Source organism: Bombina bombina, chromosome 4 (assembly GCF_027579735.1).
Source record: "Bombina bombina isolate aBomBom1 chromosome 4, aBomBom1.pri, whole genome shotgun sequence".
Lineage (NCBI taxonomy): Eukaryota > Metazoa > Chordata > Amphibia > Anura > Bombinatoridae > Bombina > Bombina bombina.
In genome coordinates, this window is record NC_069502.1 from 772,092,451 (window position 1) to 772,103,463 (window position 11,013).

Here is an 11,013-nt window from a genome sequence, read left to right on the forward strand (position 1 = left end):
TATGGGAGTAATTGTCCCAGTTCCTCTTCAGGAACAAGGATAGGGTTTTCACTCAAATCTATTCATTGTACCAAAGAAGGATAATTCCTTCAGACCAATATTGGATCTGAAAACAGATTTGTGAGATTACTGCCTGAGGATCCTGTGACCTTGCAAGGTATCTGGGAAGTTTCTTGTTCAACGAGATGCCATGAGATCTATTTGAACAATTTGTAAGAATACATCCTGGTGGAGAGACCATTCTTCCAGGTTTAGTGACTGACAGCTGAGATAATCTGCCTCCCAGTTGTCCACACCTGGGATGTGTTTCTGCCCAAGAAAGTAGACGGATGCTCTAGCAATCCCTTAGTGATTCCAATATGCTTATATATTTCTTCCACTAGTTCTACTACCCAGAGTGATTTCAAGAATCAAGATGGAACAATCTGTACTTCTGATAGCTCCTGCGTGGCCTCTCAGGATTTAGTATGCAGATCTAGTTTGGATGTCCAGCTACCCGCCTTGGCATCTTCCTCTAAGACCAGATCTTCTGTCTTTCACCCAGACCTAAAATCTCTGAACTTAATGGCGTGGAGATTGACTGCCTAGTTCTCAGTCACAGAGGTTTTACAGACTCTTTAATTAATACTATGATTCAACGGAGAAACCTGTTTCCAGGAAAATGTATTATAAAGTTTGGAAAACTTATATTTCTTGGTGTTCCACTTATAATTTTTCTTGGCATACATTTAGAATTCCTAGAATTTTTCAGTTTCTTCAAGATGGTTTAGATAAAGACTTATCTGCCAGTATCTTGAAAGGACAAATATCTGCTCTTTCTGTAATGTTTCACCGAAAGATTGCTTATCTTCCACACATTCATTGTTTTTGTTCAGGCTTTGTCCAGAATAAAACCTGTTATTAAATCTATTTCTCCTCAATGGAGTCTCAATATAGTGTTGCAGATTGTACAGGTTCCTCCTTTTGAGCCTATGCATTCTTTAGACATTAAACTACTTTCTTGGAAAGTTTTGTTTCTTTTAGCTATCTCTTCTGCTAGAAGAGTTTCTGAATTATCCTCTCTTTCTTGTGAAACTCCTTACTTGATTTCTCATCAAGACAAAGCAGTTTTGCGGACTACTTTCATGTTTTTGCCAAAGGTTGTTGATTATAACAACATTAACAGGGAAATTGTTGTTTCCTCTTTGTGTCCTAATCCTAAAATTGATGCTAATTTTTATTTTCCCATTCTTTTACACATGTCAGAGCTTTGAAATATGTTGATGCCACTAAAGATTTCAGAAAGACTTCAAGTTTGTTATTTTTTCTTTAGCTTCTTGGTTAAAACATCTGATTCACAAAGTTTATTTGGAAGTGGGTCAGTCTCCACCTCAAAGAATTACAGCTCATTCTACAAGATCAGTTGCCACATCTTGGGCTTTAAGGAATGAGGCTTCAGATGATCAAATCTGCAAAGCAGCCATTTGGGGGCATAGTTAACAATGTGCGAGTGAACATGATATGAAGTAACGTCTCATGTCCGCTGCCCATCGATAACTGCATACGCTGTCAGCATTTCTCATTGCACCAGCAGTTCTTGTGAACTGCTGGTGCAATGCCGCCCCCTGCGAATTCGATCGCGTTGATTTCTGTCCGCCGCATCAGAGCAGGCAGACAAGTTATGGAGCAGCGGTCTTTAGGTCTTTAGACCGCTGCTTCATAACTTCTTGAAAACTTCTGTTTCTGGCGAGTCTGAAACAAGTGGCCTCAAGCTCCATACAGAGCTTGATAAATATGCCCCTATGTCGTCTTTGCATACTTTTACCAAATTTTACCATTTTGATGTTTTTGCCTCTTCAGATGCAGCTTTTGGTAGAAAGGTTCTTCAGGCAGTGGTCACTCTTTGATTCTGTTGCCTATAAATTTTCTTTTTCGGTTTTTTAGTTATTAAAAGACTTTATTTTGGATATACTTTTTCAGTGAAAAAAAGCTGTTTATATTTTATCCCTCCCTTTTAATTTTGTTACTCATGGACTTCCACATCATGTGTAACAAATTGTGGACTCTCGCCACCTATATGAAAGAAAACATAATTTATGTAAGAACTTACCTAATAAATACATTTATTTTATGGTGGCGAGAGTCTACGAGGTCCTTTCCCTATTATGGGTCGTTTTTTTAAAAGAGCACATCTTTTTTTCCTGTTCCTTTTTTATGGATTTTTCTTACTCCTTTTTTACACCTTGCCTTCTTGGCTATACGTTAAACTGAGATATGAGTGAGGTATTTATAGGCTTTGGGAAACTTTGAGGTTTGGGAAACTTTGCCGCATCCTTGTAGGAATGTAATATCCCATGTGTAACAAATCGTGGACTCTCGCCACCATGAAACAAATTAATTTATCAGGTAAGTTCTTACATAAATTATGTTTTCTTTCATATAGGTGGTGAGAGTCCACAATGTTGTTTTTGTTTGTTTGTTTATTGTTTTTGCTGATGCAGTAGTTACCTTGAGTCTTGTGTGCTCAGTCTTGCCATGGTGTATGACTTTTGACATTAAACTGTCTTCAGTAACCTCACCTTATTAAGGGAGTTTAGCTGTTCCTCATCCATTTTTATTCCTCCTACACAGCTGGTTCTGTTTCAGTTAATGAATGTGTTTCAACCTACAAATTAAATTGAACCTGTTTGGTATAATTGAACATTGGGAACCAATTTTTTTCTTGCAATTTTCTCCATGTTTTGATAATCACTACAATCTGTTTGGTATAATTGTTTAATCATGCACCTGACTAGTGGCAAGCTAAACAAAAATAAAATTCAGTCTTGCGCTAACTTTAACGTTCAAGGTAAAAATGTATTGTGGTCGCTTTAGAACGCATATTACAAGTTGAAAGTAAAATGTTAGCACGTGAGCCAAGGACTTCAGATATCGCAAGTGTACTTCTTCTCTCCATAGACTTATATTGGGTGTGCTGAAAAAAACTAACAGTTATTGCTAACGTGCTAACCCAACGCTGCGCTACAGCAACTGCGCTAAAGCTGAGAGTGTTAGGAATACTTTACATTCCTATGTTCACTTTAAAAGTGAAATTTTATTTATAATAGGGAAAGCTCTGATATTTTTTTATTGCAGTCATAGATTAGCATGCTTGTATCACATTTATGGTGATAACATTGATTTATTAATTATGAAATGGAATTTAAAAATCTAAAACTATTCTAAAATTTCTAAAAAAAATACATAAATAAGTTTTTCAATATAAGTTTAATTTACGCTGAATTAGTTTGTTGATTGATTGATAAACCTGGCATTATTCTGATTGCTTACCTGTTTTATGGCAAACATCTGAGATGATTAACACCGTATAGCTAAAGATATGAAAATACACGGAAGAAAGCTGGTTTCCATTATTCATGGCTCAAGGCTTAAAGGGACAGTCTAGTCCAAAATAAACTTTAATGATTCAGATAGAGAATGTAATTTAAACAATTTTCCAATTTACTTTTATCACCAATTTTGCTTTGTTCTCTTCTCTCTTTGTATTCTTATTTGAAAGCTAAACCTAGGAGGTTCATATGCTAATTTCTAAGCCTTTGAAGGCCGCCTCTTCTCTCAGGGCATTTTGACAGTTTTTCACCACTAGAGCATGTTAGTTCATGTGTGTCATATAGATAACACTGTGCTCACGCACGTGGAGTTCCAGTGAGCCAGCTCTGATTGGTTAAAATGGATGTCTGTCAAAAGAACTGAAATAAGGGGGCAGTTTGCAGAGGCTTAGATACAAGTTAATCACAGAGGTAAAAGGTGTATTTATATAAATGTGTTGGTTATGCAAAACTAGGGAATGGGTAATAAAGGGATTATCTATCTTTTTAAACAATAAACATTCTGGTGTAGACTGTCTCTTTAAAAGCAAATTGTTTTGTATGGTCTCTCTTTGACTGTTTTGTTATTGGGCCAGGGGCGGAACTACCATTGGTGCAGCAGGTGCAGTGGCACCAGGTCCAAGTGCTGGGGGGGGCCCTATAGTAGCCAGTCTATACACTACATAGGCATGTGCAGAATGTGTAAAATCCTAATGCAGAGGAGCCTTTTGTTATTGCGGGTTGCAGATTCATTCTATCGATCTATCTATCCTCAACATTATTATACTGAGCAACATCTATATTATTACTATTGGTTACTACTGAGTTACTTTTGCACCAGGGCCCTCTTTTGAGTAGGTCCACTACTGGATTGGGCTATTTATTAAGCTTTGACACTAAAGTAGCTACAAGTTCATTAGTGACAATTGTTTGTTATAAGTTAATTTATCATGGCCACATTTATACAAGAATAAATAACAGGACAATTTTTAAATGCACTTAATAAGAATTTCAGCAACAATTGTCAAGTTTAAGTCATTTACCTTAAAGGGCCACTCAATGCATTAGAATTGCGTAATTAAGTGCATAATAAAAAGACAATGTTTTAACACCTACTCTGAATTTCAAATTTTCTGAAAAAATTATATTTTCTCCCATTTTCCGGCCCCCTGTATCATGTGAAAGACATCAGCCTATTACAGACTAGTATACATATACCCTGTGAGCTTGTGCACATGCTCAGTAATATCATGTTCCCCACACAAGAATATAAAAAGTAGCAAAATTTCGAAATGGAAGTAAATTTAAAAGTGTGTTAAAACTGCATACTCTTTCTGAATCATTAAAGGGACATTATACACTCATTTTTTCTTTGCATAAATGTTTTGTAGATAATCTGTTTATATAGCCCATAAAGTTTTTTTTTAAATAAATGTATAGTTTTGCTTATTTTTAAATAACATTGCTCTGATTTTCAGACTCCTAACCAAGCCCCAAAGTTTTATGTGAATACGCTCGACTACCTACTCCAGCTTGCTCCTGTTTGTGTAAAGGGTCTTTTAATATGCAAAAGAAGGGGGAGGGGGGAGTGTCTTATTTCCCACTTGCAGTGGGCTTTCCAGCTACCTTTTCAACAGAGCCAAACTGACAGCTTCTAAGTAAGTTTTTAAACAGTTTTATACTGGATTTTTATATGCATATTATTCTTTATAGTAGTGTCTATTACATGCAGTTATATGAAAATGAGTGTATACTGTCCCTTTAAAGTTTATTTAGACTTGAGTGTTCCATTAATTAAATTGTCTTATTAGGTGAAGGGACGTTCTAAGCCAAACATTACATGCAGGAATGGCCAAGTAGCCATATGCGGCCCTCTTCACTAGTTTTTGGGGCCCCAGGGAAAAAGCTGGGGATTCTGATAGGGCATGACATTTTAAGCATCTTTCTAATTTACTCCTATTATCAAATTTTCTTTATTCTCTTGGTATCTTTATTTGAAATGCAAGAATGTAAGTTTAGATGCCAGCCCATTTTTGATGAACAACCTGGGTTGTCCTTGCTGATTGGTGGACAAATTCATCCACCAATAAAAAAGTGCTGTCCAGAGTCTGAACCTAAACAAAAGCTTAGATGTCTTCTTTTTCAAATAAAGATAGCAAGAGAACGATATAAATTGATAATAGGAGTAAATTAGAAAGTTGCTTAAAATTGCATGCGCTATCTGAATCACGAAAGGAAAAATTTGGGTTCAGTGTCCCTTTAAGTATAGAAATTTTCAGTATAGTTGGGGACAGCTCAGCTATTTTAAATGCCAAAATAAGGGTAAAGAAGCTACTTGAAAAAATGTATTACACTCTAGCAGATAAAATTGATAATTGGGAAGTTGGAACATATTAAAGGTGAGAACATTTTACAGTATATAGTCCCTTTAACAATTGGCATGTTGTGTTCTGCTTCACGCAATCAATAACGGTCTATTGGGTATTAAAACCAAAGCATGTTAACAATTTCGATACCTATATAGCGTGATTTCAAGAGCAACACATTCTTATTTAACTCTTGAAAACTGGGTATTAATTTTTAACAATATTGCACATTTAAATACACCTTAAAATTCTATAGAAATACATGAAAAAATATTGAATGGAATGTTTGCGCTCGATTGGCTTCAGCGTTATTCTGCATGAATATTAAAGCTAATGCAATAAATATCAACAATATTCTTGTAATAGTAATATTAAAGCACCAATGAACAGTGTCAGTCATAAGTAGCTGCCAATCACTTTAGAGATGTTAAACACATAGGGCCAGATTACAAGTTGAGCGCAACATATTGCTTCCACGAAAGTGATATTTATGCTGAACTGAGTAATACCAGCACATGCCAATGTGCGTTGTTATTACAAATGAGGTGCAATTCGAACGTGACCTTGCGTTCACATTTAACGGAAGCATTGCGCTCACGAGAGCACGCTTCCTTGGGCTTCGGTGTTAGCCTTGTTCTCATGCCATCAGACACGGCATGAGAACCTAGTGCAGCGAAGGGGGTTAGTTGCACAGTAATGGGCAGCAAATTGAAATATATATGTATATAAGCACATACAGTACATATTTAATTACAGAAATAACACAGTCCCCATCTCATACACTGCAATGTAAAGGCACTTTTCAGTGTCATTTTGTTTCTAACACCCCACTCCCACCACTTTTAACCCCTTATATCTTCTTTTAGCAGTTATAAATTTAGAAAATAAAGATGCTTATATTTGTATTTTTGCACAACCTAACACACCACTTTAGGGGACATTAAGAAAATAAACCAGAGATCAGAACTCTGAGCGCTAATTGCTACCGCAAGCTCATGGTAGCAATAACCAGCCACTTGTAATGGCTGGTTATTTATTGCGCACCCGTAAATAGGCAAATTTACCTATTTGCAGGCGCACAATAAATTAGTGCTCCACTTGTAATCTAGCACATAGTAAGCTAGGGACTAACAAATTAGAGCATGTAAACTTTGCTTTGCAATGTTTCTTACGTTAATCTAATGAATACAAAGGGATAGATTAAAAGTGGTGCTAATATAGTTATATCGCAGCCATGTTTACTTGGGCTCATATTACAAGTTGAAAGTAAACGTGATTGCAAGAGCGCACTTGCATTTTACGCCCGTCTGGTTAGCAGGACTGAAAACTTTGCATAAACGGTAGTTACCTGTATATCTATTCTTATAGAAATATAGGTATAAATATATATTTTACATTAACATTATCAGATGTATATAGAAATATGTATTTAATAATACAAATTATTATTATTATGTGAAGAACATAGGAATGTAAAATCTGTGTAATGCACTTCGGGTTTCGCATTTTAGGTCTAACGCAGTGTCGGGGTAGCACACATGAAAACTTAGTTAACTTAAGGTGTGTTGTGGAAACATTAAATGTAAAATAAAAAAAAAATGATTATTATAAATTAATATTGATACTGTAAAAAAAAATATATTCTATGTTTTATTTAGATTTTTTTTTTACTGTATGTATAATATTTTTTAATAATTAATATTTTTTTATATTTAATATTTACATAATGCCCTTAAGATAATTGTTTTCAGCGCTAACCCGACACCGTGTTAGACCTAAAGTGCGAAATCCGAAGCGTGTTACACATATTTTACATTCCTATGTTCTTCACATATAATTTTTTAAATTTTTATTATTGAATATGTATATATATATATATATATATATATATATATCTTATAATGTTAATGTAAAATATATATCTATAGAAATAGATATTCAGGTATAGGTATATATAGAAATATGTATTTACACTAAAAATAACATATTCCTGTATGTGAAGAACATTGGAATGTTAAATATTAATAACTCCTGTCAGGTTAGTGTGAGCAATAAGTGTAAGGCTTTTTTCTTTAACACGCTCCATTGAGGTTTATGGGGCAAATGAGTTAACGTGATATATAGCGATTTCTGAAGTCCTCATTACAAGTTGAAAGTAAAAAGTTTGCATGCGAGCAAAACTCACGGGTCACAAACTTTTTACTTTCAACTTGTAAAAAGTCCACTTCCCGATGTGTAAAAAAATCTTCCATCCAGCAAAGTTTATGCGGGAGCGCTAAATACCGCTCCACTTGTAATATAGTCCAAAGTGTTTTGACTGCATACCTTTGTTTCTCCAGGGAAAAAAAACAACAACTTTTTTAACTATACTATGTTTTTCTATTTGTTCTTAGGAAGTTAACCCTGATTTGATGGAGCTCTTGAAAGAATGTGAATCAGTAAACAAGCATCTGGTATATTTAGAGGAACAGCTTCAACATGTAAACAGCAATCATGATGATGGACACATTCATATCCTTTCTGCTGTGAATAATTTATATCTGGTTTAACAACATAAAGAGCCCTAGCCAGGTAAAATTACCTTTATCTATGGCATTTTGTCTAGAGAGAAATGTGTGAGTTATTAAGACTCTCAACCTTCCTGCGTTTACAAAGCAGTCAGACTTAAAACTGTCTTTCTCCCTTTAACTCCCAAACCTAAGACTTGCAATGGTGATGGGGATGATTAAGGGATTAAATAACTGTAGAATTTTTTGCAGACAATCAAGGGGTTCAATAAAACTCTTTATTGTCCATATGATTCTACCATTTAAGCGGTTACTATTGCAAGTGTGTTTCACTAGTCTTTTAATTGACTATATATGTTCAGGGCAATTAAGGGGTTAAATTACTGCTAAGCTCATGTTAATCGTAATCAAGCTTTACATCATTAAATCACTATTGTATGAGCTAGTGGTAAGCAATAGGCTACATAACTTTGTGTTAGTATAATCCAAAAGATTAAATTAATTTTGTATTTTATTGGCTTAAATCATTTGGGGGTTGTAATCTTTAGGGTAACAGTTGCCATCTCTCTCCCTGGAGGGATCCATTTTTGAAGGGTATCACAAGTCCAAGAAAGGAATAACCTGATATTGTAGTATGCATGTCGCCATCTTCTTACAGTCAAATTGGGCAAACACACACCTTGTTTTCTGCATTGATGTTTTTAAGTTTTGGTGACATTTTTGCAGTTACATTATTGCAATAAAGTAAACCTTGTAACTTAGAGGTTTAATTATTTACAGTATGAAAACTGTTAAAATCCCATTCTAGAGGATGAGATCAGTTGCAGCCACTTTCTCCTAATAGAAAATAATTTCCCATAATGTTCTTCTTGATTTCTAATGTATATCTTGCCAAAGTGGAAAACGGTGCTCTCTTAAGCAATGATTGAAAAAATGGTGTGGGGGGGAAAATCACATTTAAGATATTAAATCATTGAGCAAACATGACCAGTATACTCATCATACCCATATAAAAATAGCATGCATATTATTTGTCTGGATGGATTTGGATTACAATAGTTTAATCTCACACATGTAAATTATGATTTCCATCACACACTGTACAAAGGGGTTAATTTAAAACAGCTGTTATGTAATTTTAAGAGGTGTAAAATAGCAATTATATGTCAGTTTTGGTTGGAATTCAAGTTCGATCCTGATAACAAGTACTTAACAATAGAAAACACGCTTTCAGGAAGTTTTCTCCAACATTGGTGTGTCCGGTCCACGGCGTCATCCTTACTTGTGGGATATCTCTTCCCCAACAGGAAATGGCAAAGAGTCCCAGCAAAGCTGGCCATATAGTCCCTCCTAGGCTCCGCCCACCCCAGTCATTCTCTTTGCCGTTGCACAGGCAACATCTCCACGGAGATGGTTAAGAGTTTTTTGGTGTTTAAATGTAGTTTTTATTCTTCTATCAAGTGTTTGTTATTTTAAAATAGTGCTGGTATGTACTATTTACTCTGAAACAGAAAAGGATGAAGATTTCTGTTTGTGAGAGGAAGATGATTTTAGCAGACAGTAACTAAAATCGATTGCTGTTTCCACATAGGACTGTTGAGATGAAGTAACTTCAGTTGGGGGAAACAGTTAGCAGACTTTTCTGCTTAAGGTATGACTAGCCATATTTCTAACAAGACCATGTAATGCTGGAAGGCTGTCATTTCCCCTCATGGGGACCGGTAAGCCATTTTCTTAGTCAAACAAACAGAATAAAGGGCTTAATATGGGCTAAAAAACTGGTAGACTTTTTTATGGGCTAAATCGATTGCTTTATTTGGGCATTTTATTCATATTTATGCTGACAATTCGCATTTATAAACTTGGGAACGTTTATTAAACGGCAGGCACTATGTTAGACACCTTTTCCAGTCAGGGGGCCTTCCTAGTTGTAGACTGAGCCTCATTTTCGCGCCATTACTGCGCAGTTGTTTTTTGAGAGCAGGGCATGCAGATGCATGTGTGAGGATCTGAAATTTGCTGGAAAAGCTTCTAGAAGGCGTCAATTGGTATTGTATTCCCCTCTGGGCTTGGTTGGGTCTCAGCAAAGGCTATAGCTGGGACTGTATAGGGGTTAAATTTGTAAACGGCTCCGGTTCCGTTATTTTAAGGGTTAAAGCTCTGAAATTTGGTGTGCAATACTCTTAATGCAATTGAACAATTTCTTCATACTTTTTCACATATTCAGTAATAAAGTGTTTTCTTTTTAAAATTTAAAGAGACAGCAATTTATGACTACCGTGGATCTAAAGGATGCGTACCTACATATTCCTATCCACAAAGAACATCATCAGTTCCTAAGGTTCGCTTTTCTGGACAAGCATTACCAGTTTGTGGCCCTCCCATTCGGGTTAGCCACTGCTCCAAGGATTTTCACAAAGGTACTAGGGTCCCTTCTAGCGGTTCTAAGACCGAGGGGCATTGCAGTAGTACCTTACTTGGACGACATTCTAATACAAGCGTCGTCCCTGTCAAAAGCAAAGGCTCATACAGACATTGTTCTGGCCTTTCTCAGATCACACGGATGGAAGGTGAACATAGAAAAATGTTCTCTGTCTCCGTCGACAAGAGTTCCCTTCTTGGGAACAATAATAGATTCCTTAGAAATGAGGATTTTTCTGACAGAGGTCAGAAAGTCAAAACTTCTAAGCACTTGTCAAGTTCTTCATTCTGTTCCTCGTCCTTCCATAGCGCAGTGCATGGAAGTAGTAGGGTTGATGGTTGCAGCAATGGACATAGTTCCTTTTGCACGAA

The 11,013-nt window shown here is 35.8% G+C and overlaps 1 protein-coding gene across 1 annotated transcript in view; it reads left to right on the forward strand.

Annotated features, from left to right (window-relative positions):
* The window catches only part of DISC1 (DISC1 scaffold protein), an 831,610-nt gene extending 823,348 nt beyond the window's left edge, over positions 1 to 8,262 (forward strand). The window contains exon 12 of the mRNA XM_053712267.1: positions 8,107 to 8,262. Within this exon, the coding sequence (XP_053568242.1) occupies positions 8,107 to 8,262 (156 nt within the window). The remainder of the gene's footprint in view (positions 1 to 8,106) is intronic.
* The last annotated feature ends 2,751 nt before the right edge of the window (positions 8,263 to 11,013 follow it).